General features: G+C 47.9%; 2 protein-coding genes across 3 annotated transcripts in view; one reads left to right on the forward strand and one right to left on the reverse strand.

The window, feature by feature from the left end:
• The window catches only part of MAPK14 (mitogen-activated protein kinase 14), a 28614-nt gene extending 25287 nt beyond the window's left edge, over positions 1-3327 (reverse strand). For both annotated transcript variants that reach the window (XM_054395739.1, XM_054395738.1), the window contains exon 1: positions 3173-3327. In XM_054395739.1, the coding sequence (XP_054251714.1) occupies positions 3173-3288 (116 nt within the window). In that variant the 5' untranslated portion in view covers positions 3289-3327. The remainder of the gene's footprint in view (positions 1-3172) is intronic.
• A 12209-nt stretch (positions 3328-15536) lies between these two features.
• Positions 15537-23864, forward strand: part of SRPK1 (SRSF protein kinase 1) — a 31967-nt gene continuing 23639 nt past the window's right edge. The window contains exons 1-2 of the mRNA XM_054395769.1: positions 15537-15810; positions 15911-15971. Of these exons, the coding sequence (XP_054251744.1) occupies positions 15537-15810; positions 15911-15971 (335 nt within the window). The remainder of the gene's footprint in view (positions 15811-15910; positions 15972-23864) is intronic.

Consider the following 23864-nt stretch of genomic DNA (forward strand, 5'->3'; position numbering starts at 1 on the left):
GTTGCAAAGCCTTTTTCAGGCAACAAAATAAAAATGTTGTGTGAATATACAAAACCGTTGCAAGAATTAAATGAAACAGCATTTCACACACCAGATGTCACAGCAATTGTTACACAACTCAGTAAGGATCCATCTGAGGCTACACAGCAATGTTTCTTGGTGGTTTAGAACCAAATTGCTCCATCTCCACATACCTCCAGATTTTTTAAAAAATACAGATGCTGAAAAACAGCCAAGTTGGCCATTTGAACTCCCTTTCTCCAACCTTGCACCCAATACTTCAGAAAACACGAGGATATTTGCTCTCACTTCAAGCACATGCCTCAGGTGCCTTACCCTGCCTGCAGCAAATGCCTCACCCTGCATCTACCGACTACAAAATCAAGCCAGGTTCTTACACATGAGGGTGTTCCAAGCCATATTCACATTAGACATTAAAAGCAGCCTGCAGCAGCCAGCTCCACAGTCTAAATGATTCACCTGCTGGTTTAATTCTTTTTTGTTATTTTTGCCCACACTTTCTAGAAATCCTTAATTTTTAAATGCCTTGTCTTGCACCTAAATAAAAACCAGCACATTTTGTTGCATTCTAATAGCATACACTGCAGGTTATTTAACCATTCAGTTTAAGGGTGGTGAAAGCCCCAGGTTTTACTGTCCCAAATGTACTCCAAAAGCAAAGATTCAATGAAACTGGCATTTTTTTACTAGGCAGAAAGGGATAGAGAGTAGAACAACCATTGCAAGGATGATCAAAGGGCTGGAGCACCTCTGCTACAAGAATAGAGTGAGGGAGCTGGGGTTGTTCAGCCTGGAGGAGACCTTAGAGCTGCCTTCTAATACCTGAAGTGAACCTACAGGAAGCCTGGAGAGGGACTTCATAATTTATAAGGGTGTCTAGAAACAGGACAAGGGGGAATGGTTTTAAGCTGAGAGAGAGGAGGTTTAGACTGGATCTCAGGAAGAAGTTCTTCAGTACGAGGGTGCTGTGATACTGGGAAGGGCTGCCCAGAGAGGTTGTGGATGAGGCCTTGGGCAACCTGATCTAGTTGAGAGGCAGCCCTGCCCATTGCAGAGGGTTTGGAGCAGATGATCTTTGAGGTCCCTTCCAACCTAAGCCATTCTACAATATGATTCTATGAATATCATGAGGACACTGCAGGAATATCAGGAACATCACATCTGCACCTTAATAAAACTACACATGCAGGCAAGGGGTTGTCTGTTGTGTTGTCAGGGTTTTAAATGCTGCCACACTCTCCCTGTCACTAGTCCTTCTGAAGTGTATCTTTTCTGAAGCATTATCTTGGGAAGAACATACAGAAAGCCACTAGCAGGGGCTGCACCAACACTTGTGTGCCACAAGCCTTAAATTGCCTCCAACGTGAGATTGTCTCATCCTGGCCTGAACACAGTTGCACAATCTTTGAAAGTTTTGACACAGCAAAAACAGGAAATTCATGATGCAAACTCCACAGTTATGGGTTGAGAAAACAAACTTTGGAAGTGTTACAGGCACAATGGAGATGGTGGGGAGGGGGGCGGAAACAAAAAAGGAATGGGCTAGACTGGGTAGGGGCACAACCTGAGAATACAGTGGGCATGGCATAGAGCAAATTAATTTCTGACTGTATTCAGGAGTTGCATAACTCAGGGCACCTCCAGGTGTCAGCTCCAGCAGTGAGCCCCATCTTTCACCACACTAAACCCCTCTATTTTAACAAACTTAGCATATACATTGGTTAATCTTGCTACTAGAACTGAACACTCTGTATTTTATGACATAGAAGCATTTGCATGCTTGAAGCACAGCAGTTTGAAGAGGTGCAGGTTATTTATTACATGTATTTACTTACCAACAATTTTATACAAGATTACTGACAACTTTAGAGATCCCTTCCAAGCCTGTGCATTCTATGATTTAATTCTGCAGCACATGCAAACCAACTCCTTATCCTTACTAGCAGAGTGCAGCACACATCCCTCCTTACAATACACCATAAATTATGTTCATGACATAAATCTGCACATTATGTTAATGAAAAAGATGCATGCCTGCTCCAAGACAGCAGCAGAGGTGTGCCAGTCCTTATGCACCCATGTTTGAAAATTCTGTTCACACTTTGACAGAGCAAATTAACTGGGAAGAGAAACCAGAATGTTCATGTGGAGACAGCTCTTAACGCCCCAGTAATCTGTGGACACTTCTATACAGCTCTGCTACATGACTGCCAGAGTCTAGATATCAAAGCAATACAAATACAACCTTTGAATGTGTGCAGCTCAGTTAGTTCACATTTAATGATCCAACATCCTTCATTTGTAGTCTCTCTGATGAAATGACTGCTGCATTTCGCACATGTAACCTGTCATATGTTTTGTTCCCATTAAGTAGGCATTAAAAACTAAGCTTGTATTTTCCAGCTCCCCCAATTTCTGCAGGTCTCATACCAGGACTTCAGTCTGCCAGGCAGCTCATACTGCAGCGATTCTGTCATTGTACAGCTATAAACCAAGTTTTTCTCTGTTGATCTACTATTGCCAAGAAAATACTGATACCTGTAAACTCGATATTACAGGTCAGGGATGCAAAATCAGCCCTCGCAGCCTTCCCTCTCCCCTCCCTTCTTATCAATAGATCTCAATTAAAAAAATATAAATGCCTCAGATCTAACCTAGCCTTCAGGTCCAGAAGAAAAATTGGACAAGAGCTGCCAGGCCCTCAGCCCTGCAGATCCAACCACGGGGGCCTTACCAAGCTGCATCCCTCTCCACCTCCCCACTTTTTAGCTGCAAGGAGGCTCGGTGAAATATGTCTATATGAGCTCACTGGAAGTGGGGGGGAGGTTGGGACACGATTATCTTCCCCTGCAAAAATGTTTCGGTGCCACCTGCCATGTGGTGCAATCCCCGTCGCATTCCAAAGGCAGGACTGCGGCTTCCCGGCAGCACAGCGCTTCAACCGGGAGCAAAAGTGCTTCTCGCTGCTACCGAACCGGGGCAGAGGAACCCGCGGAGGACAAGCGAGCTCCGCTACCCACCGCGGGTCCTCACAACCCGGGGCATGTTTCCAGGCTGAGCCCCGAAGGCAGGGGCCGGGAGGACGGGGAGCAACCCCCTCCCCCCTGTTCCCCTGCACACCCACACACCCCGCTTCCCTCCCAGTACTCACCAGACGGAGCCGTAGGCCCCGGAGCCGACCGGGGAGAGGTTCTGGTAACGCTCGGGCACCTCCCACACGGTCTTGTTCAGCTCTTGTCGGTAGAACTTGGGCCGCTCCTGAGACATTTCTGCTCCGGAGCCCGCCCCGCCCGGCCCGGCGGGAGGGGGAGGCTCTGCCCGGGGCTGCAGCACTACCACCGCCGCCACCACCTTCTCCAGCAGCGGCTTCTTCCTTCCTTCCTCCTCCTCCTCCTCTTCTCCCCGCCTCGCTTCGCAGGCGGGCGGGGACGGCCCTGCAGCAGCAACGCCCTCCCCCGCCGCCACCGCCCCTTAGCCGCCGCTACCGTTGGCGCTCCCGCTTCTGCCTTCCCCTCACCTCAGGAGCGGCCGCGGGGTCAGCGGGGCGCTGCGGATCCTGTCACCGCCTTTCCCCTCCCTTCCCTGCTTCCCTCCCGGGCTCTCTTAGTCCCTCTCCAGATTCCCTCTGTCCGTCCCCTTGATGGCGAGGGGCGAGACAGCCCCAGGAGGTTGCGGCGAGGTGAAGGGACGGTGGGGCTCGGCCAGGCGACAGCGGCCGGGGCGGCGAAGGGCTGAGGGCCGAGGACTTCCCCTAGTGCAGACAGAGCACCACGCCTCCCGTCCTGCCCGGGGAACGAGCACCCCGACACACCCCCCGCAGCCGCGACAGCAGAGCCCTGTCGCTCGTCACGACAACTCTCGCGAGAGCTGAGGTGCCGAGGGCGCAGATGACCCAATATGGAACCAGCGCGGCGGCCTCTCGCGAGAGCGGCCCGGCTGGGACAGGGGCGGGGACGGGGACGGGGACGGGGACAGGCACAGGGACAGGGACAGGGACAGCTACCCTCGTTGGGTTTGGAGGGTTGCGATGTCTCCACTCGAAATGAACTGGAACTGGGGACTCGCTGCCGCTCTTTCATAGAAGCCTGCTTGGGGTCTTCCTTAGGGTGCGCTCAAAAGGAAAAGGTCACAGCAACTTGCACCTGAAGCAGGACCAGTTCAGTGCTGCAGGAGCGAAGCTGCTGCTTGCAATCTGCACAGGTGTCTGTTCCCCTCAGGCCCCTGATGCTGCGAGGGACATATGCCCTGTAAATAGAACCTGCCAAAAGCTGGAGTTCCCTCCAGCACTTCCCTCAGCCCGGCTGTCACACACTGGCCTTCCTTTTCATTTTTTTCCCCCAGATGTGTGCATTTCAATACTTCTATTTTTTTCAATTTCAAGAGCTTTTTCTGTTGCCCTGTAGCTGGGGACATGGAAAGTTGCATAATGGTATGACTGAGCCTGACCAAACTGCTTTGGAGCTATATTCTTGTGTTCTTTGAGGAGAAGGCATCCGGATTGGGTGGTGATAAAACAATGCTTCCACAGCCTCATTTTTCCATCTGCCCAAATCCTCTTTTGGGCATCATACTGGGAGGAGACACATCCCTTCTGCCTGGGGAGCCCTCCAGGCTCACCAGAAGGCAATCTTTGTTGGCAGCACAGGAGAATTCCTGATGTTGTTCCAGCAAGGCAAACAGAATAAAACACATGAATCCCATTCATCAGTTTTCTTTGACTCTCAATATCTCAGTTTTCATTCTAAATATCCTTTTGGCTCCAGAGTGGACTGTCAGTGGTTATAGCTGTGTCTGCTCTGCAGAGTCCTAAGAAAGCAAATACAAAGTCTCTGATTCATCATTTACCTGGGCTTTGTTTCAGCATGTCTACTGAACCTCTGCTGAAACTTAAACTGTTGTTCAAGACCATGGCAGGGCTTGAGACTGGAGCCTAGCTCTGGGTGAGGTTTCTCAAGGTGTGGTGAGCTAATCTAGCAGCTGCTGCTGCCAGAAGGGACAGGACCACACAGGGAAAGGGAAGCAGGAGCCAGCCCTCTCTCTTTCTGTGGAAGCAGCTCTTAGCTCAGCTATGTGTGGGACTGCAGCTTCAAACTATGGGTCATGTCTGACTGAGGCTGCTGGAAAGCAATTTCCTGGTGATAAGTGATGGCAAATAATTTGAGCTGCTATTGTGTTTTCTAGCTTTCATTCACCAGCAAGGCTTGTCATCAAGATTAATTTCATTAAAAGTAAGATCCTTCCAATTGTGCAATAGTCTTCTGCTCCAGAGCTGTCCTTTTGGTATATTAAAAATAAACAATGGAAGAAGGAGATTAGATGAAGTTCTGGAGCAACAGAAACAAAACTATTTGATGGAAAGGGTGGAGTTGTGTATAATTATGGCAGAAGCACCTGGTGCAATAAAATGTCTTGCCCAGAGATCAATAGGAGAATTTTATGCTAAGGTCATGGCTAATGTTGGAAACTTTATCATTGCACTTGATGCTTCATAAGTGGCCATATTTAGCCCATATCTGGGGCTAAACTCTAGCACAGTTGTTCTATCACCTGATAGAACAAGTCTCTATCTCCCCATCAGAGAAGGAGGATTGGGAAAAGAAGAGAAGACCCATGGGTTAAAATAAAAACAGATTTAACAAAACAGCAAAATTGAATCCAATGTCAGCATAAAATGTATAAAATTATACTCAGCCCAGCAAACCACAGCAGGCACACAAATGGGAAAGCAGTCCTGTGGAACAGGAGAAGGAAGAGATGCGGGGTCAGGAGGAGTCCAAGCAAAAGCAGGAGCCCAAGCAGGAGGCTCCCCTCTCCTCAGGAAACTTCCCCTTTTATATTAAGCACAGAGTCATAGAATAGTTTGGGACCTTAAACATTACCTAGTTCCAACACCCCTGCCATGGGCAGGGACACCTTCCACTACCCCAGGTTGCTCAGGGCCCCATCCATCCTGGCCATGAACACTTCCAGAGAAGGGGCATCCACAACCTCCCTGGGCAACCTGTTCCAGTGTCTCACCACCCTCACTTGTAAAGAATTTCTTCCTAATATCCAGTCTAAATCTCCTCTCCTTATAACATTCCTGGTCTGGGATACACCTGTAGCCAACTTGGGTCAGCTATCCTGGCTGACTCCAAACCCTAATGGCCTGCAGCTCGTGGCTGGCCTAGGGATTCCATCCCAGCAAAACCAATAAGAAAATCTCTGTATTCCCTCCCCCAACTCATCATTTAAGAACCATGCCCACCTTCCTTCCTCATACCCTTTTCCCTGTTTCTTTTCCACTTCCCTATCTCATCTGTTCTCCATTTTGTATCCACTTGTCAACCCAGTGTGTGGCCAGCGTGGACAATAAAATGATGGAGAGGGACCCAGCTTTGTAATGTTCATTGGGGTCAGTACCCACAGCAACTGTCCAAGGCTGCCAGAAGCTTTGGGCAGATATGTAGTTTGTAAGTAGAAAATCACCAGCGTTGCCAGGGAATAAGAGGAAAAAAAAAAAAAAAAGGAAGAAGGAGCCCAGGATGTGGGATTGGTCAGAGTTTATCTACTAGAAATCCTGATCCAAAACCCTACAGAAAACAAATCCTGCAGGCCAAGTCTTGCTTGCATCCCTTTGTTCAATAACGTAACAGGAAGCGTTTGACTATCCTGGGGAAGGTGGGATAGGTTTGGCTGGTTTTGCTCCCCAAGATCTAGTGGGTTTGTGCTTTTTTTCTTCTAGATCAGAATAGGAGGAATCCAAATTCCATCTCTTGTTTTACTGTGGTGTTAATGAGGTCATGTAATGGGTGCATTCAGCTCTCTGGACTCTCCAGTCCAGGCTATCATAGGAATGGCACACGGAGTATTTGCGATTCATCCAAATGGAATGCAAAGGCTTGGGGCTGCCTATGGAGGATCCATGCCATGTGCCAGCTGGATCTGTGGAATGCCAGTGCCTGTGCAGCTTCGCAGTGCCTGCAGGGAGCTAACCGTAGCCACATGGCTTAGAATCCCAGGATCATGGAATCATTTTGGTTGGAAAAGAACTTTAAGAACATCAAGTCCAGCTGCTGACCCAACACTGCCAAGCTTCTGTGCCTGCAGAGTGTGAGGCTGTGCAAAAGCACTGCAGAGATGGAGATGTAAAATGCATTGCATGTAGCTTAGGTTATCTGAGTCTTTTCAGCTTCACCATGGGGAGGTTCAAAAAGAACTCCTGATGGTTTTACTTTACAGAGGGTGATGGAGCACTGGAGCAGGCTGCCCAGGGAGGTTGTGGAGTCTTCTCTAGAGACTGGATGCATTCCTGCGTGACCTTCCCTCAGTGGTCCTGCTTTGGCAGGGGGGTTGGACTTGATGATCTCTAGAGGTCCCTTCCAACCCCTAGCATGCTGTGATTCTGTGTTCTCTGTCCTGCACTCGCTCCTTTTGTATCAGAGAATGGATTGAGAGAGACCTACAGATAAGCCAAAGTGTTGGGATGTTTCAGATTTCTCAAGGTAGGCAGAGAGAAAAAAACACTCTAGTTTCCTTCTGTGTATCATATTTTCCATAATGTCTCCTATGTCTGTTCCTGTTTTTACACGTCATCAGGCTTTGTGGGGAACTTTAACTTTGGAAATTCTTTCAATCATTAACTTTTTTATTTGAATATTTCCAGAATAATCTTTTCTATAGTCAGATGTTATCTGGTGTAATTTCAAGGACAGGACTTTACTCCAAATACAAACTGATAGCAACACTTTCCTATATTGCAAACAAAATAACATGGTCTTTAAAATCCACCTTGCAAACTCAAGTCTGGAAGATACCCACAGGAGCAGCCACCCCACTAGTAGGTGCCCTGAAGGAAGAGTTGTTCTGGTTCCTCCGTGTGGTGATTCTGTGAATAAATATAACAGGGTTTTCATAAGGCTTGGTAGGTTTTCATCAACAAAATTTTACTTCAAAATAATAAGCAAAGATAGACTTCCCAGTTTGCTTGACTTTAGAAATAGCTTTTTGCTTTCCAGGACTTGAGGAGTTTGGCTGACCAGGTTACCTGTCAAATATCAGCAGCTTGCTTTCTGCATTCTGCTGCTTGATGACATATATTTGGGACTTTGCATCATATGGGGGTTTGATGGAGACAGTTGTTTTAGCAAGGCCTGTTGGGACAGGACAAGCGGTGGTGGTTTGAAATTAAAAGAGGTAGATTTGGATTAGATAAAAGGACTTTTTTTTTGCACTGAGGGTGGTGAGACACTGGTCCAGGCTGCACAGAGAGGTGAGAGATGCTCCATCACTGGAACTATTCCAGGTCAGGTTGGACAAGATCTAAGCAACCTGGTCGAGTTGCAGATGTTCCTGCTGACTGCAGGGAGTTGGACTGGATGAGCTTTAAAGATCCCTTCGAACTCCAAACATTCTATGATTCTGTATCTCAAGTGATGAGGTTTATTTTGTACTGTGTAATGTCTCTACAGGACTTGGAGATTATCTTCAAAAACCTGTTGAGTTGTCCTAGTCTATGTCATTTAATATGCAGATGTTATTTAAGTCAGAATCAGACCCTCAGAATCTCAGTTCAGTGTTGTTCCCCTTCTGCAGCTGATCTGTGGTGAGAATTTCATCCAGTCAGTCAAGTCTCAGTTTTGAGGTCCTTTGTACCCCTGAGGACATGAGCTATCACAGGAACCAGTGCATGGAATGTCATGGAGGTGTCTCCTATGCAAAGTAAAGGATGTGTAAACTGCATCACATTTACCTCCAGGATGTTGCTGTGAATCATGGATTTGGCTCCTGGGCTTTTCCATGGGCTTCTCCATGCAGTTTCTTGCTGTGACTGAACTGCTGATGGGTTTACATTCTTAATTTGTTCAGAAGCTGGCTTATTAAAATCCTGTTTACCTGTGAGAAGGTTCTTCACATTAGCTTAATGAGTGGGTTTGTGAAGCTCTGGCCTCTTAGGTCAATTGGCAATTCCCTCACTGTTTTTCAGTCTTCATGGCAAGTCATAGAACCATTTCAGTTGGGAAAAAACCTTTAAGATCATCAGTTCTCTAACTCTACTAAGTCTGATGCTTAAACCATGTGCCTCAGCACCACATCTCTTCAGCTTTAACCACCTCCATGGATGGCTCATTGCAATCCATCCATTTTTTGTGCTTTACATTAACATCGTTACATTGTACAGTGACCAGTTGAAGACTACATTCACAAAATGGCAAGAAACGGAAATTTTCAGGCAAGATTTTGGAAACTTTAGATACTTACTTAGAAACAATAAAAAAAATATATCTATAAATGAAAATAGACTGTTTCATACTACACAGAATAGGTGTAGGGAAGAGATGTGGGAGGATGAATCCCTTGCCCCAGACTAGCCTGCAAAACAGAATGTAACCATCTACTTCCCTGCAGTCTTCTTTTCTTTGCTAAGAGGTGGTTTTAACAAATGATATCAAACATTGCCCATGCTGAACCTCCATCTTTAAGGGATAGAAATCATCCTTTAAAGCAGCAGCTCTTAATTCTGTAGACATTGTTGGCCTTTTTCCTCATACTTCGAGACTGTAGGAATTAATTGAAAAATACCCTAAAAACTTCTTTGGTGTGAGGGTGCTGGAGGCCTGGAGCAGGCTGCCCAGAGAGGTTGTGGAGTTTCCTTCTGTGGAGAGCTTCCAAACCCAGCTGGCCATTGTGATCCTGGGCAAGTTGCTGTGGATGCCCCTGATTTAGCAGGGGGGTTGGACTGGATGGTCTCCAGAGGTCCCTTCCAATCCCCACCATGCTGGGATTCTGTAAGCTTTCAAGTTGTTAAATTATCCAGTCCATGACTTAAATCTTGTCATGTGGCTGGGGAGACAGGGCAGAGCAGATGCTCTCTGAATTATCCTTTTTTTCACAGGTATTTGCCCTTTTCCCAAGGGATCAATAACCCAATTTGTCTCTTTGAGCTGTGTGTTCCTGTTTGGGGAAAGGCATCTCTGTGTGCAGGCTGCAAAGGAATCCAGCTGAATTTGGTGGCTTTGTTTTTAAATTGTTTGCATTTCTCCAGTGGAGCCAGGACCCTGCCAGGGCACAGCAAAATCAGAGGTTACTGCACCAGCTCCCGTGGGGCTGGGGGGGGAAGAGGAGGACAGTGTGAGCTTGGTTTCCTGGAGAACTGAGGTTCATGCACATGCTTTTTCTGTCTGTACTCTGCAATAATTTTTAAGCTCACTGTGTGTCTCAGCCAAGTTTGAGCTGGGCAGACGGCTGCAAGTTCCAGGAAAAGCCCTTGTGCTGAGTAGAAGATTCCAGTAATTGCCCCACCTAGGAAAGATCCCTGCCTTGGCTCATCATCTCATGGATACTGCCAGGCTGGGGTCTTAGAACTGAAGGAGGTGAGAATGAAGGCAAAAACCTTTCCACATCTGCAGCAGAATAAGAGTTCTGCTGCTCACGGAACAGCTTGATTAATGCTCTTATCCTGACATTGTCCAGGATAGTCTGTACAAGGATATTGACCTTGGACTCTTCCCTGGAGAAAAAACTTCAAAGAGTGGAGATTCATCAATCTCCCTTTAATGGATGTGGTGGGGAGGGTTGGGAGCAGCCACCAGGCAGGAGGTGACAGTGGTTCCCCAGGGCCTGCTGTGAGATGGCTGGGCTGGGGATACAGATGGAACCCATGACGGCTTGGTGATGTCCACCTTGGCAGCCTTGCTAGCTCATGTCCTCAGCAGCTTGGGGATGTCCACTTTAGCAGCCCCTGCTAGCTCATGTCCTCAGCAGCTTGGGGATGTCCACTTTAGCAGCCCCTGCTAGCTCATGTCCTCAGCAGCTTGAGGATGTCCACTTTAGCAGCCCTTTCTCACTGGTGTCCTTGGCAGCTCAGTGATGTCCACTTTGGCAGCCTCTGCTAGGTCCTGTCCTTGGCAGCTGGGGACTTGGCCTGTCCTGTGCTCCCACGCCAGCACGGCCTCTCCCTGCTCCCATGACATCACCCTGGCATGGGAACCATTCTTGACCGGCTCAGCAGAACAGCCACCCTTGGATTACAGTAATGATTGGGTCCATTTCAGGAAAGAAGTTTGCTCTTGGAGAAAAATTAAGACTTTTTCCCTGCAAATCCTCCTGACAACTTCTCCTGAAGAGCCAATAGCAGATAGCTCAGGCTCAGCCTGGAATCAAGCAGAGCCAAGCTCTCTCCAGCAGTGCTGTTCACCCCTTCTATCAGATTGCCAGCACAAAAGCTGGTGGAAGAAGAGATGGAAGTATACCAGCAATCCTGGAATTACAACTGGTGGGGAACTGGGATGTGTGTAGAGAGGAGAAGGGTACAGTTAAGCTGCAGTTCTGGGGATTTTTATCAGCCTTTCAGCCTCTTTTTGACTTTTTCTGTTCTCAAAATAGGCAGCCTGCCTGATGCCTCCAGGAATTCTCTTGTTCTGAACAAAAAGCAACTTTTTAGTTATTGCTACTGCGCGTTTTCAGGTAGATGCACTACCCAGCCATGCCCAAAACACTGCAATGGGTCATTCCTAATTTTGTAGCTAATTCTTGCAAATTATTAGCCCTTGCTTTCTGAAATTCTGTAGAAGTTTTAATGCTCATCCATTCCAACCCCCTGCAGTCAGCAGGGACATCTGCAGCTAGAGCAGGTTGCTCACAGCCCCAAACAGCCTTACCTGGAATGGTGACAGGGAGGGCCATCTCCCACCTCTCTGGCAACCTGGACCACTGTCTCACCACCCTCAGTGTCAAACATTTCCCCCTTCTTTCCAGTCTGAATCTGCCTATTTTAGTTCAAACTGTCACCCCTTGTCCTTTCACAACAGGCCCTGCTTAAAAGTCTGTCCCCAGCTTTCTTCTTGGCCCCTTTAAGCCCTGAGAGGCCACTAGAAGGTCTCTCTGGAGCCTTTCTCTTCTCCAGGCTGAACAACCCCAACTTTCTCAGCCTGGCCTCATAGGAGAAGAATGAAATGAAGCTTCAAAGAAAACATTTTATTATTACTCTTCAGCACTTTGCTGACGCTGATATTGTCTGCACCAGCAGACATGCTGCTGAGGGACATGGTTTAGTGGTGACCTTGCAGTGCTGGGTTAAGAGTTGGACTCGATGATCTGAAAAGTCTCTTCCAACTAAAATGATTCTATGACATAACATGATGTCTGCCCATTATTTCTTCCTCAGTACCTTTCTAAGCCACCACAACTAAAAATATAGTGGTTCCCCCCCTCCCCCTTCTATAGCCATGTACTGAAATAATGAAGAACAAATGAATGTATTCACTTTGTGCTGAGGAGCCATGAGAACTGTGGACTTAGATGCAGTTAGCTCTTGAGAAAAACAGTCAACTCAGTTCTATTTTCTGTAGATCAATCACAAAAGTCGATGCAGTACAGCAATGTGAGCTGGAATTCCACTGAAGCAGAAGCATTTAACTGTGCCAGCAACGTGCAGCACAAGGCTTCACCATGCCCTCATCTGGAGGATTATCTCATGGCACGAACTGCCTGGTATGAAGAGCTGCTGGTGAGTTCATGCACTGTGTATATGTACCATTCAGTCCTCATTTTGGGGCAAAGCATGGACTTAAGTGATGGATTCTTTCCACAACTCCCTGACAGGAGGTTGGATTGAGGTGGGAGTTGGTCACTTCTCCCTAGGATCAGGTGATAGAACAAGGGGAAATGGCTTGAAACTGTAGCAGGGAAGGTTTAGGTTGGGTATTGGAAAAAAAATTCACTCCTGTAAGAGTGGTCAGGCATTGGAACAGGCTGTCCAGGGAGGTGGTGGAGTCACCATCCCTGGAAGCATTCAAGAAACCTGTGGCCATGGCACTTGGGGACATGATTTAGTGGCCACGGTGGTCTTAGGTTGACAGTTGGACTTAATGATTGTAAAGGTCTTTTCCAGCCGAAACAATTCTATGATCCTTTGGGTACAGATCCTGGGCTCTGGGCAGATTGCCTTGCAGTGTGAACAGTGCCTTCTGCTGCTGGCCATTGTGTGATTTCTCGATGTGCAATAACAGCAAGGTTCTGGATTCTGCAGCTCCTGGCTGCTAAATTCTAGCAGTGATAGGATGGGTCATAGGAATATCTAATATAAAATTTTCTGTAAGGTATTCTAGTGAGGTTTTCTCATCTTTAATTTTTTCCATTTAAAATCCTGTTGCTTCCAAGCAATTTCTAAAGGAAAGCCACAGTTTAAGCTGCAGTGGTAGAGGATTTTAGTGAGTGAGCATTACTGTGCAAAGTTGCTTACAGTAGAGGAAACTGAGTCCTGGAAGCTTCATACCTTTTGGACTGAAAGACAGGAAAAACTGAAAGCTCAGATGGTGTTGAGTAATTCTCAAACCACATATGCTTCCCTGCATTGTTTTGGACAGTGGCTTCATGCCAAGCTCCTCGCAGCTCAGTTCAAAACAGAGTAATGCAAACCCCACAAAAAACATATCCCTGATTTCCAAATCCTGTTGGCTCTCCTGCAGCAGTCTTGATTTAAGATCAAGTGTCAGTCCTGGCTGTTGGCACCATCAAAATTCTCCACTGAAAACTTCAGAGATTTATTTATTTATTTGGCTTGGTCTGCAAAGTTCTGAATCTTTCCTTCTAACCCTGTGACTCTGCAGAGCAGAGCACCAAGGGACAGCTCAGACGTCAATATGTCAGCATTCAAATTATGGGTCTTCATGTTGCAAAATAAAAATCTGGCTAAGAGGAAGTTCAGAAGATCCTGATCTCTTTCCCTTATAGCTGTGTGGTGCTGTAACTCTGCTCCTGCATGTACACAGGGCTCCTGTATTTAGCCAAGCCCAAATCCCTGGACGCAGGCTGTGAAGTGACCAAGCACGTACTTTATGGCCAAGGACTCCACCTATACCTTTAAAACAACCCACAGAAGTCAGAGATCAAAGACTCATCTGTAATCATGTGTTGGGAGGCAGCTTGACATTCTCATCTGACCTAGTTGTGACAACTCTACCTGTTTTGTGCAGAAAGCAACTTTCTGATGTCTTTCCTAGCTGGTGGTGGGATGTTCTCCTGCAGAATCCCTGGCAGCTCCCCCTCTGTGTTGAATTAGAGGATACAGATCCCCCAACAGGCGGATGGTGCAAGGTCTACATAACCACCCCCAGCCGTGCATTAGTGACATAGGGCTGTGGTGCATAAATGGCTGCAGAAGACACAAAGAAGCTGAGGAACATCACGAGTCATGTAGAGAGCGGCAGAAGCTGTTCCTGGGGCCATGCCCCGTGGTGTGTCACACTGTGCAGGAAGCCAGGAGGAAGGACCAGATAAACCAGTTATTTGTGGCCATCATCTGAAGGCACTTATTCTGCTTTAAAAATTAATGCCAGGTCAATGGCATCCTGGGGTGCACAAAGAAGATTGTGGCCAGCAGGTCAAGGGAGGTTCTTCTCCCCCTCTACTCTGCCCTGGTGAGGCCAAATCTGGAGTATTGGGTCCAGCTCTAGCTCCCCAGTTCGAGACAGGGAACTAGCAGAAAGAATCCAGTGGAGGCTTCAAAGATGCTGAGGGGCCTGGAGCATCTCTGTGAGGAGGAAAGGCTGAGAGCCCTGGAGCTGTTGAGCCTGGAGAAGAGCAGGCTGAGAAGGGATCTTGCCTGAGAAGGCGCTTGCTCAGTGTGCGGCAAGTGCCAAAGCATTGGGGTCAAGAGGCTAGGGCCAGACTCTTGTCGGTGATGCCGAATGAAGGGACAAGGGGCAACGAGCACAAACTGGAACCCAGGAGGTTCCATCTGAACAGGAGGAAAATGTTATAATCTGACGGACGCAGTTAAAAAAGCTGTGTGCGGGAGATCAAACCCCGAGCAGACAGCGCTCATGCTCCGGCTGCAGCCAGTGGCCGAGACTCCCTCTGCTGGCTGTCCCAGATTGAATCAGTCACAGTACAGCCAGCAGGACTAGCGCAGGGATCATCCTCCAGCACCGGGCACCGGTGAGGCTACGCTTCAAACACTGTGTTCAGTTTTGGCCCCTCACTCCAAGGACATTAGGGGCTGGAGCAGGTCCAGAGAAGGGCACTGAAGCTGGGAAAGGGTCTGGAGAACAGGGCTGGTGAAAAGGAGGCTGAGGGGAGACCTCATTGCTCCCTGAAAGGACACTGGAACCAGGTTTGGGGTTGATCTCTTCTCCCAAGGAACAAGTGAGAGGACAAGCGAAAACGGCCTCAAGTTGCAGCAGGTCAGGTTTAGGTTGGCCATGAGGAACAACTTCTTCCCCTTGAGGGTTGTCAAGGCCTGGCCCAGTCTACTCAGGGCAGTGGTGGATTCACCATCCCTGGAGGCGTTTTAAAGCCGTGCAGATATGGTGCTGAGGGCCATGGTTCAGTGGTGACCTGGCAGTGCTGCGGTAGCCGTTGGATCCAGTGACCATTTCGGGCCCTTCCCGCCCAAACGCTCCCAGCACTTTATGACGATTCCCTAGCGACCCTCACCCGCGCGGCGCTGACGCCACAGCCGAGGCGTCTCCCGCCGCAACGCGCAACGCGCGCCGCGCGCCACCCGCACACCCGCCCGCGCCCCTGCCGCTATGATGCCGCCGCCTGAGGCGCCGCCACCGCCGCTCCTCTCGGCTGAGGACGAGCGGGGGCGGCCCCGGCAGCGTTGGGGCGTGGCCGCCGAGCACAGCTCGAGCTCCAGCGGCACCCCCAGTGGCGGTGGCGGGGCTGCGGTTGTGAAGGTGTTGAAGCTGCCGAAGCCGCGCATGCTCCGGCCGCCGCTGCTCGGCGTGGCGCAGGGGGTGGGCGGAGAGCGCATGCGCGGGGAGTACCCGCGGCTCCCGGCTCTGGCGGCCATGGAGCGGAAAGGTGAGAGCCGTGTGGACCCCTCTTATCCCTCCGTCACCCGTGGGGCTATGCACACTGCCCCATGCCGTCCCTCACGTCTCTGTCCCCTTCTCTCCCTTAGTGCTGGCGCTGCAGGCCCGGAAGAAGCGAACTAAAGCCAAGAAGGACAAGGCCCAGAGAAAGTAAGTGCAGCCCCCCAGGGCTCCCCCTCAGGCGGCACCTCCCGCCGGCACCGCCACCGCTTTGTTAATCCCCGGCCCTCCCCGCGGGGACGGGGCTGGCGAGCCCTGCGGCGGAGGAGCATGCGGAGGCCTGGGGCTGGGCGGGTTTGGAGGCGGGTTTAATTGGAGGCACCTTTGGCGGCACAGGCGGGAGCTGGCGCGGCCGCTGGCCCGGGGCGGCGGGTTTTGTGCCGTCCCGCTCTCCGCCGGGCTGCTTGTTACCTTTTCTCGCCGTCCTCGGTCGCGGCTCCGTTGATGGGGGAGCGTAGCCGTCTGGGGGTGTGAGAAGCCTCTGAGTCCCCTCCATTCGCCCCCAGACTCCATGGTGGAGCTGCAGCCGTGCACCGTGTGGTGCCATGCCCTTGCAGCCTCCTTCCCCCGGCCCTAGGACGTGCCAATGGGAATTTCGGGCGTCCCTTTTCCTTTCTGGATCCTTCAGAGCAGCCTTTGGGAACCACCTTCTCTTGGCTCTCTTCCTCCGTAGTACTTTTAAAAAAACTGATTTAGGTCTTGTCGTCAGAAGGCTGTGATGTGTTGTTTGCTTCCTTCTCTGATGCTCTTGTGTGGCTTCTCTCCTACCGCAGGAATGTCCTAAGCCTTTATATGTGGTGAGATTTTGGCTGCAGATAGTAAGATTCAAAGATCTCCAGTAAATACTAAACAATGGCTCCCACCAGGCTGCATTCAGGGCTGCTTGGGGGGTTCCTTTCCATTGAAAGGTGATGTAAATCCTAGAGCTGGTTCTGTGTGCTCAGTAAAATGCTGCTGATTTGGTAAAATCCCAGATACCTCAGGAGGTTTTCCACTTGCTGGTGCCTAGGAGCCAAAGGGATTTAGTGAGTAAAGCTTTAGGGATGGGAATTTGAGGGATTTCTCCTTAGGCCTAGAGTAATGCTTTCTTAGTCACTTCCTCAGACAAATCACAAGGATTTAAAAATATTTGCTGGCTGTCTCCAGAACAGATTCATTTGTTTTGAGATGAGGCTTCTGAAGGGTGAGGACCATTAATTAAACTCTTTGGGACTTGTGTGCTGTGTTTCCGTGCCCTCTTGTACATGTTCATAAAGGTCTTTTCCAACCAAAATGATTCAAAGATCATCAAGTTCCGCCATTATTTAACTCTACCAAGGCTGGTGCTAAACCATGTCCCTCAGCACCACATTTCTGTCTCTTTCAAACACCTCCAGGGATAGGGATTTAATTACCTCCCTGGAGAAGCCTGTTCCAGTGTTTGAGAACCCTTTCAGTGAAGAAATTTCTTCTCATGGCCAACCTAAACCTCCCCTGGTACGGCTTGGAGCTGTTTTCTTTTGTTCTTTCACTTGTTCCCTGCAAGAAGACACCAACCCTCATCTGGGTCCAGCCTCCTTTCAGGGAGTTGTAGAGAGCAATGAGATCTCCCCTTAGCTTCGTTTTCTCCCAGCTAAACATCCCCAATTCCCTCAGCACCTCCTCACCAGCCCTGTTCTCCAGACCCTTCACCAGCTTGGTTGCCTTTCTCTGGCCCTGCTCCAGAGAATATCCTTCTTGGGGTGAGAGGCCCAAAACTGAACCCAGGATTTGAGGTGTGGCCTAACCAGTGCAATGTTCCTGGTATTTCTTCAGGACAGCACGAGGACAATTTTTGAAGAGCTCTCCTCTTTCTCTAGCGTTACTTGCATCCTAATTTCTGAATGAATAACCCTTTGTTTAGTTCTATACCAGTTACTTTTTCTTGACCAGCTGCAGACAAACAATACTGACTCTGCCAGTAGAGTCCACAGTTGGAAAAGGATTTCTGTGTGAATTCTGAGGTTGCTGAATGGTAACTTTCAGTGCTGGCATGTTTGGTTGGGGATTTCTTGTTTGTTTTTAAACTTTTTAATTCATTAATTTTTAGGCAGAACGGGTTAACTGCTTTGCTGGTTAGCTCTTGATTTTTTACACTAAGGTTGATTTAAATGCTGGTTAGCTCTTGGGTTTTGTCTCCTAACTCATAAAATGCTGTGTTTATATTCTTAAACTCCACTTTTCAACTCTTTCCTGGTGCTGTAGGTTTAGTAGACCTTGCCTCAGCAATTAAATATATTTTATGCTTTATGTTGTACAGCAAAAAGAAACCAGGCTTGGCACCTAACTTTAAGTGCAGTTCCATGACATTTGTGCTATTTAAATACAAAGCTGCTCTAGTTAAATCTTCTAAAATAAGCTTAACTGGGTTGTTGCAAGACTTTCTCCATTAAATCTAAACCTGAAACCACATAAAATGTCCTTTTAACATCTCATGTTCTATGGTAGTTGATTAGATCACACGTGTAATTTTTTTTTCCTATGAGGAGGGCAGTAAACCGCATGAAACAACTGATTTTAAAAGGTTAAGGTTGGTAAGGATTGGGAATGATCTTATTATGGGTAAGTATAAAAATGCAGAGAATGTGCTGAAGGGATTTAAGGCAATTCAACATGTCTTTCACTTTAGAAATGAACCAGCCATGCCTGCTTTAGGTTTCCCTATCAACCCAATCAGATTCAAAACAATTAAAAGCACTTGGAAAGATTAAAATAATCCAAATGGATCATGTGTAGTACAAAGCAGAGAAGTTACTGCTGTTTTTTCATCATTTAGTAGGTAAAATTGCTGCTGTTGAGGTTTAGACAGGACCAGCCTAAACTGGTTATTTACAAAAACCTCTTGTAAATGCTAATCACAGTTCCATCTGTGAAATTTATTTTTCTTTTCTAAGAAGGTCAGCCAAGTTCTTCCTTTTCCACAAATTCAGGATGTTCCTATTTCTTCCTATCCTTCCTATTTTATCAGTTTTATTTGATATCAATATCAAAATGAAGGGGAGGGAGTGTTTATCTCTTGCAGAAAGAAAGCAGGCAAAGTTTCTTGGTACTACCAAGGTGAGGTACCTCTGTTTTCTCACCCCAGGAAAACTAACCCAAGTCTTTTAGCAGCCTGGTCAAATCATTAAACCAACTGCCTCAAATCTTTCTTTGGGAAGCTTCTATTTGCCCAGCCTGCTCCTAGGTCCTATTGTGGAGTTGTGTGGTAGCTGTGTACCTTTGCCTAGCTCCTGTTTTCCTGAGAATTGAGGAGGAGGAAGGGCAGGGAGAGTGATAGCTGAATGCCTTAGAAGGACAAAAACCAAGCCCAGATAGAGGAAAGATCCTGACTTGTGTGGATTTCCACTGGGTTGCTTTGTGGCCTTGAATGAAGCACTGATTTTTAGTTCCTTTTTGCAGCCTTTTCTACATAAAAAAAAAAAAAAAAGGAATTACAATTCAAGTTGCTTTAATGTAAATTATTTTTAGGAAATGAGAGGCAAGCTTCTGCTTGGCCTTTTCCTCAATATTAGGAATCAGTCAGGAAATCCACACGTCAAAGCTTTAGCTGCTAATATAACACAGGGAGTTTGGTACATAGGCTACTGCAGAGCGTGTGGCTGCCAAGAGATAGCTTTGCTGAAAGCTCTCGGGGAGTATGTGATGTATTAATTTTATCATTTCATGAAGTGTGAACATCTCAGGCACTAACAGTCAGTTGATTTGCAAAGGCACTCAAAAAAGGCCTGCCTTTAAAGAAAGAACTTGTAGGCTTCCAAGCCTTTTTCTTACTAAAACTTTAATATCTTAGACTGTGAAGTCTTCAGCTCTATCTGCTGAGGTACTTTAAGGTGGTTATTTTTTGCCCAGTTGTCAAATCACAGATTTTTGAAGTTGTTTGAAGCATTTTGAATACTGGGTTCAGTTTTGGGCCACTCACCACAAGGAGGACATTGAGGGGCTGGAATGGGTCCAGAGAAGGGCAATGAAGCTGGTGAAGTGTCTGGAGAACAGGGCTGGGAAGGATCAGCTGAGGGAGCTGGGGTTGTTCAGCCTGGAGAAAAGGAGACTGATGTGAGACCTGGCTCTCTACAACTGCCTGAAAGGAGGCTGCAGTGAGGTGGGAGTTGGTCTCTTCTCCCTAGGATCAGGTGAATAGAACAAGAGGGAGTAGCTTGAAATTGTGCCAGCGGAGGTTTAGGTTGGAGATGAGGAAAAATTTGCTGCAAGAGTGGTCAGGCATTGGAACAGGCTGCCCAGGGAGGTGGTGAAGTCGTCATCATCCCTGGAGGTGTTCAAGAAACCTGTGGACATGGCAGCTGGGGACATGGTTTAATGGTCATGGTGGTCTTAGGTTGACAGTCTCGATGATCTTAGAGGTCTTTTCCAACCAAACCAGTTCTGTGGCTCTGTGATTCACTAATACCTTTGGAGTTCAGTACTGGCAGATAAATGTGTGCTGGGTGTTGTTGCCCTGGTCCTCAGGAAGGTGTGGAGCTGCATGAGGCTTTCCTGAGGCCAGGTCCTGTCCTCATTCTTGTATGATGACTTGTAGAGAACTGAAAGCAGAGTTCCTGTGTCCTGGTGTTCCCTGAGCTGTGCTGAGTGGAGATGTCCATGGTTCAGCCTTTCATCGACCACAAGGTGGCTGCTTCGTACTTCTCATGTCCCACAGCACAGACCAAGGCATGGGTGTGTTTATAACGCTGTGGTTCAGTCAGTGTCTGTTCAGGAAGCTATGCAAGCAAACTGGAGATGCAAAGCTTGGCTTTTTGAAGGCTCCATGTATTGGGGGGCTTAGAACTGGGCCCAGGACTCCAGATGTGGCCTCACCAGGGCCAGTTAGAGGGGGAGGAGAACCTTCCTTGACCTGCTGGCCCCGCTCTTCTCCAGGAGACCACTGGCCTTCCTGGCCATGAGGGCGTGTTACTGGCTCATGGGGTGCTTGTCCACCAGCATTCCCAGGTCCTTCTCCACAGAGATTCCTTCCACCAGGTGAGCCTCTCATGTGTACTGGTGCAGGGGGTTGTTCCTCCCCAGGTTCAGATGATAATAGTGGTTCAGCAATTTCCAGTGCCTTTTATATTTCAGGAGAAGCTGGGCTGCTCCTGTACAGCCCCAGATTTCTGTGTGAGGAGAGCTGAGCTATTGTGCCTCAAAGCAGAGCATCAATAACTGCAGAGCTTGTGGCAGCTGTTGAGTTACAGTGTGTCGCTTGTCTGAAACGTCCACATGAGCTGAAGCACTGCTGGGTTTGCCCTCACTGGTGATCTTAGTTAATCCTTTCTTACAGGCTTTCCTGAGAGGAGGAGATTCTTTCCTAGGGTTTGCAGTAGTTCCTCCAGCTTACTATGCTCCTGCAGGGAAGGCAGTGGCAGAGCTGAGCTGGCACAGTACCTCTGTCTTGCTTCCTCTCCCCCTTCCCAGATGCCCTCAATAATCAGTATTTTCAAGAAGCTGCTTTACAGTTATCTGGAATTTTCTAGGCAAACTCTTAACATGCAGTGAAAACTCCTTTCTTCCTCCTCACTAGAATTGCTATGAAGAAAGAGAAAGAAATTGGTTAATTTTCCATCTATACACACTAGGGAGCAGAAAATTCCTAGTGGAGTCTGTTACTTTCCAGTTTGTTATTGCATGCATTTTCCTGCTGGTTTTGAGGAGCCCTGGGGTTATGACCATTTCTTCCTCAACTCGCTTATTCAAAACTTTGCCTGGAATCAGGATCTTGGATGATGTTTTTCTTCACATTGTTTTTCATCATCAATACCAGGACTGCATCTTCCTTAAGTGTTCTGAACAGAAGTTTCAGGTAGATTCAGAACACATCACCCATGGGATGTTTTCGTTCAAATACTTCTGTATTTGACAGACTGTGACAAGACACAGCTGAAGATCTGCTGGTTTCCATGGAAGTCCCATGGTGTGTAATAGCTGGAATAGCAGACAGTTCTACAAACAGCTCATTAAGTGCTGGTGAGGGGGAGTGGGTCTAGGGAGCAAGAAACTTGATTGCCTCTGTTATTTGGGCATTAGTACCATCCTCCTGAGACATCATTATTGCTTCTCTTCAAACTGAACTCCCACAGATTTGCTCAACCAAAGTATATCTTGGTGCCTCTGAGGGCTGATCTGTCAAAACTAAATGTTAGACCATCTCTAGCCCTCTTGAAGCTCTCCACAGGAGTGTTCCTGTAGCTCTGTGATGGCTGTTCTACAGCAGCAGGTGCTGTGGATCCCTCACGGGTAGAAATACCTGTTCTTTATTGAGAAAAATAGGGCTGAAAGTGAATGAATCACAAAATAATGTGGATTATGGACTTGTAAGTCTCCCACAATTTAAAATTCCTCCAAATCCCCTCAAATACTGAATTTCTTGAGCAGAAAGGTGAGGTGCATACAAGCAGGGAAACAGTTTCAGTATTTCAGACATGAATTCCTGCTCAAGTTTGAGTTTAACACTGAATGGTGGCTTTGCCAGCAGATCTGCATCTAGGTATGGTGGAGGCTGGCACCAGCAGCAGGCCCTCAGCCTAGATGTGCCTTAACATGATCTGGAAATTACAGGCAGGCTAAGGAACAGTAATGAGATGCAGTCTGGCAAGCAGACTTCCCTTAAAGAGACATTGTCTTGGTGCATGGGTGTGAAAATGGGAGAGAGGTTTGAAATCCTGGCTTCTCATCATGCCATATGGAGTGGGTTTTTTCTCTTCTTCCCAGAGGAAAACAAGGAATCCTTTGCAGCACTTGAAGGGGTATCTGGATGCAGTTGGTATTTCCCTCTGGAAACACCCACTCTGGTGGCTGGTTAAGGTGGAAAGCACCAGAAAATCACAGAATGGTGAGGATTGGAAGGCAATCCAGTCCAACCCTGCTGCTAAAGCAGGGCACCCACAGCAGCTTGCCCAGGGTCACAATGGCCAGGGGGGGGTTGGAAGCTCTGCACAGAAGGAGACTCCACAACTTCTCTGGGCAGCCTGTTCCAGGCCTCCAGCACCCTCACAGCAGTTTTTCCTGTGTTGCAGTTTCTATCAGGTGCCCTCATTCTGTCACTGGGCATCACTGAAAAGAGACTGCCCCATCTTCTTGGTACTCACCTTTAAGTTATTTGTAATCATTGAGTAGATCCCCTCTTGGGCTACTCTTCTCCAGACTAAACAGCTCCAGGTTCCTCACAGAGGTGCTCCAGTCCCTTCACCATTCTTGTAGCCTCTCTTGGACTCGCTCCAGTAGTTCCCTGTCTCTCTTCAACTGGGTAGCCCAGAACTAGACACACTGCTCCCAACTGTGGCCTGACTAGGGCAGAGTAGAGGGGAGTTGAACCCCTTCAGCTAGCGTCCCAGGGTTTGTTGGAATATTCTTACCTGCACCTCCTGCACCCTGAGCTGGATTAGTCATTTGTTTTGTGCCTGCTGAATTTGAGTCTGTTTGGGGATGTTTCCTGTGTGTAATTTGGGCTCTCAAATCAGGACCGACTGCTCATAAAGGCTGTGCTGCAGGCAGCTTAAAAATAATGTAGGAAAGCAATTTCCTACAGACAGGCATCTCTGTGATGATCAAGGGACTGATAGACTGAGGTGAAGAGGAGCAAGGAGAGTATCTTTTTAGTTAGCATGTGTGTAAGAATGAGAGGGGTGAGAAGGGACTGGGACTAAATGTGTGCTGCCTGCCTTGCTGGGAAGGGTCTGCTTTGGTATCTGTGTGAAGCAGGTTGGTAGATAGCAGGTTGCAAGGCAGCATTTCTGCTGGTTTGGGCACAAGGGAAAAAATTAATTTCCTTTACAAAATAAGAGTTCAGAAGATGTTGCTCTTAACACTCCTCAACAGGAGAATCAAAGACCTGGCCAGGTGATTTCTTACGTAAGTTACTGGGGTGGAGGAAACAAGTTCTGAGTTTTGCTGCTGAAGTTGCTTGTGGAGACTTGGTTGTTGTGGTGGCTTGACTGGTGATTTACAGAGAGCAGTGAAGGAACCCAGGCTGGTACCACTCCACAGCACAAAGGACACTGCTTTGCACGGCACTGTCTGTCCTAATGGTTTCCCATC

This window comes from Indicator indicator, chromosome 35, assembly GCF_027791375.1.
Source record: "Indicator indicator isolate 239-I01 chromosome 35, UM_Iind_1.1, whole genome shotgun sequence".
Classification (NCBI taxonomy): domain Eukaryota; kingdom Metazoa; phylum Chordata; class Aves; order Piciformes; family Indicatoridae; genus Indicator; species Indicator indicator.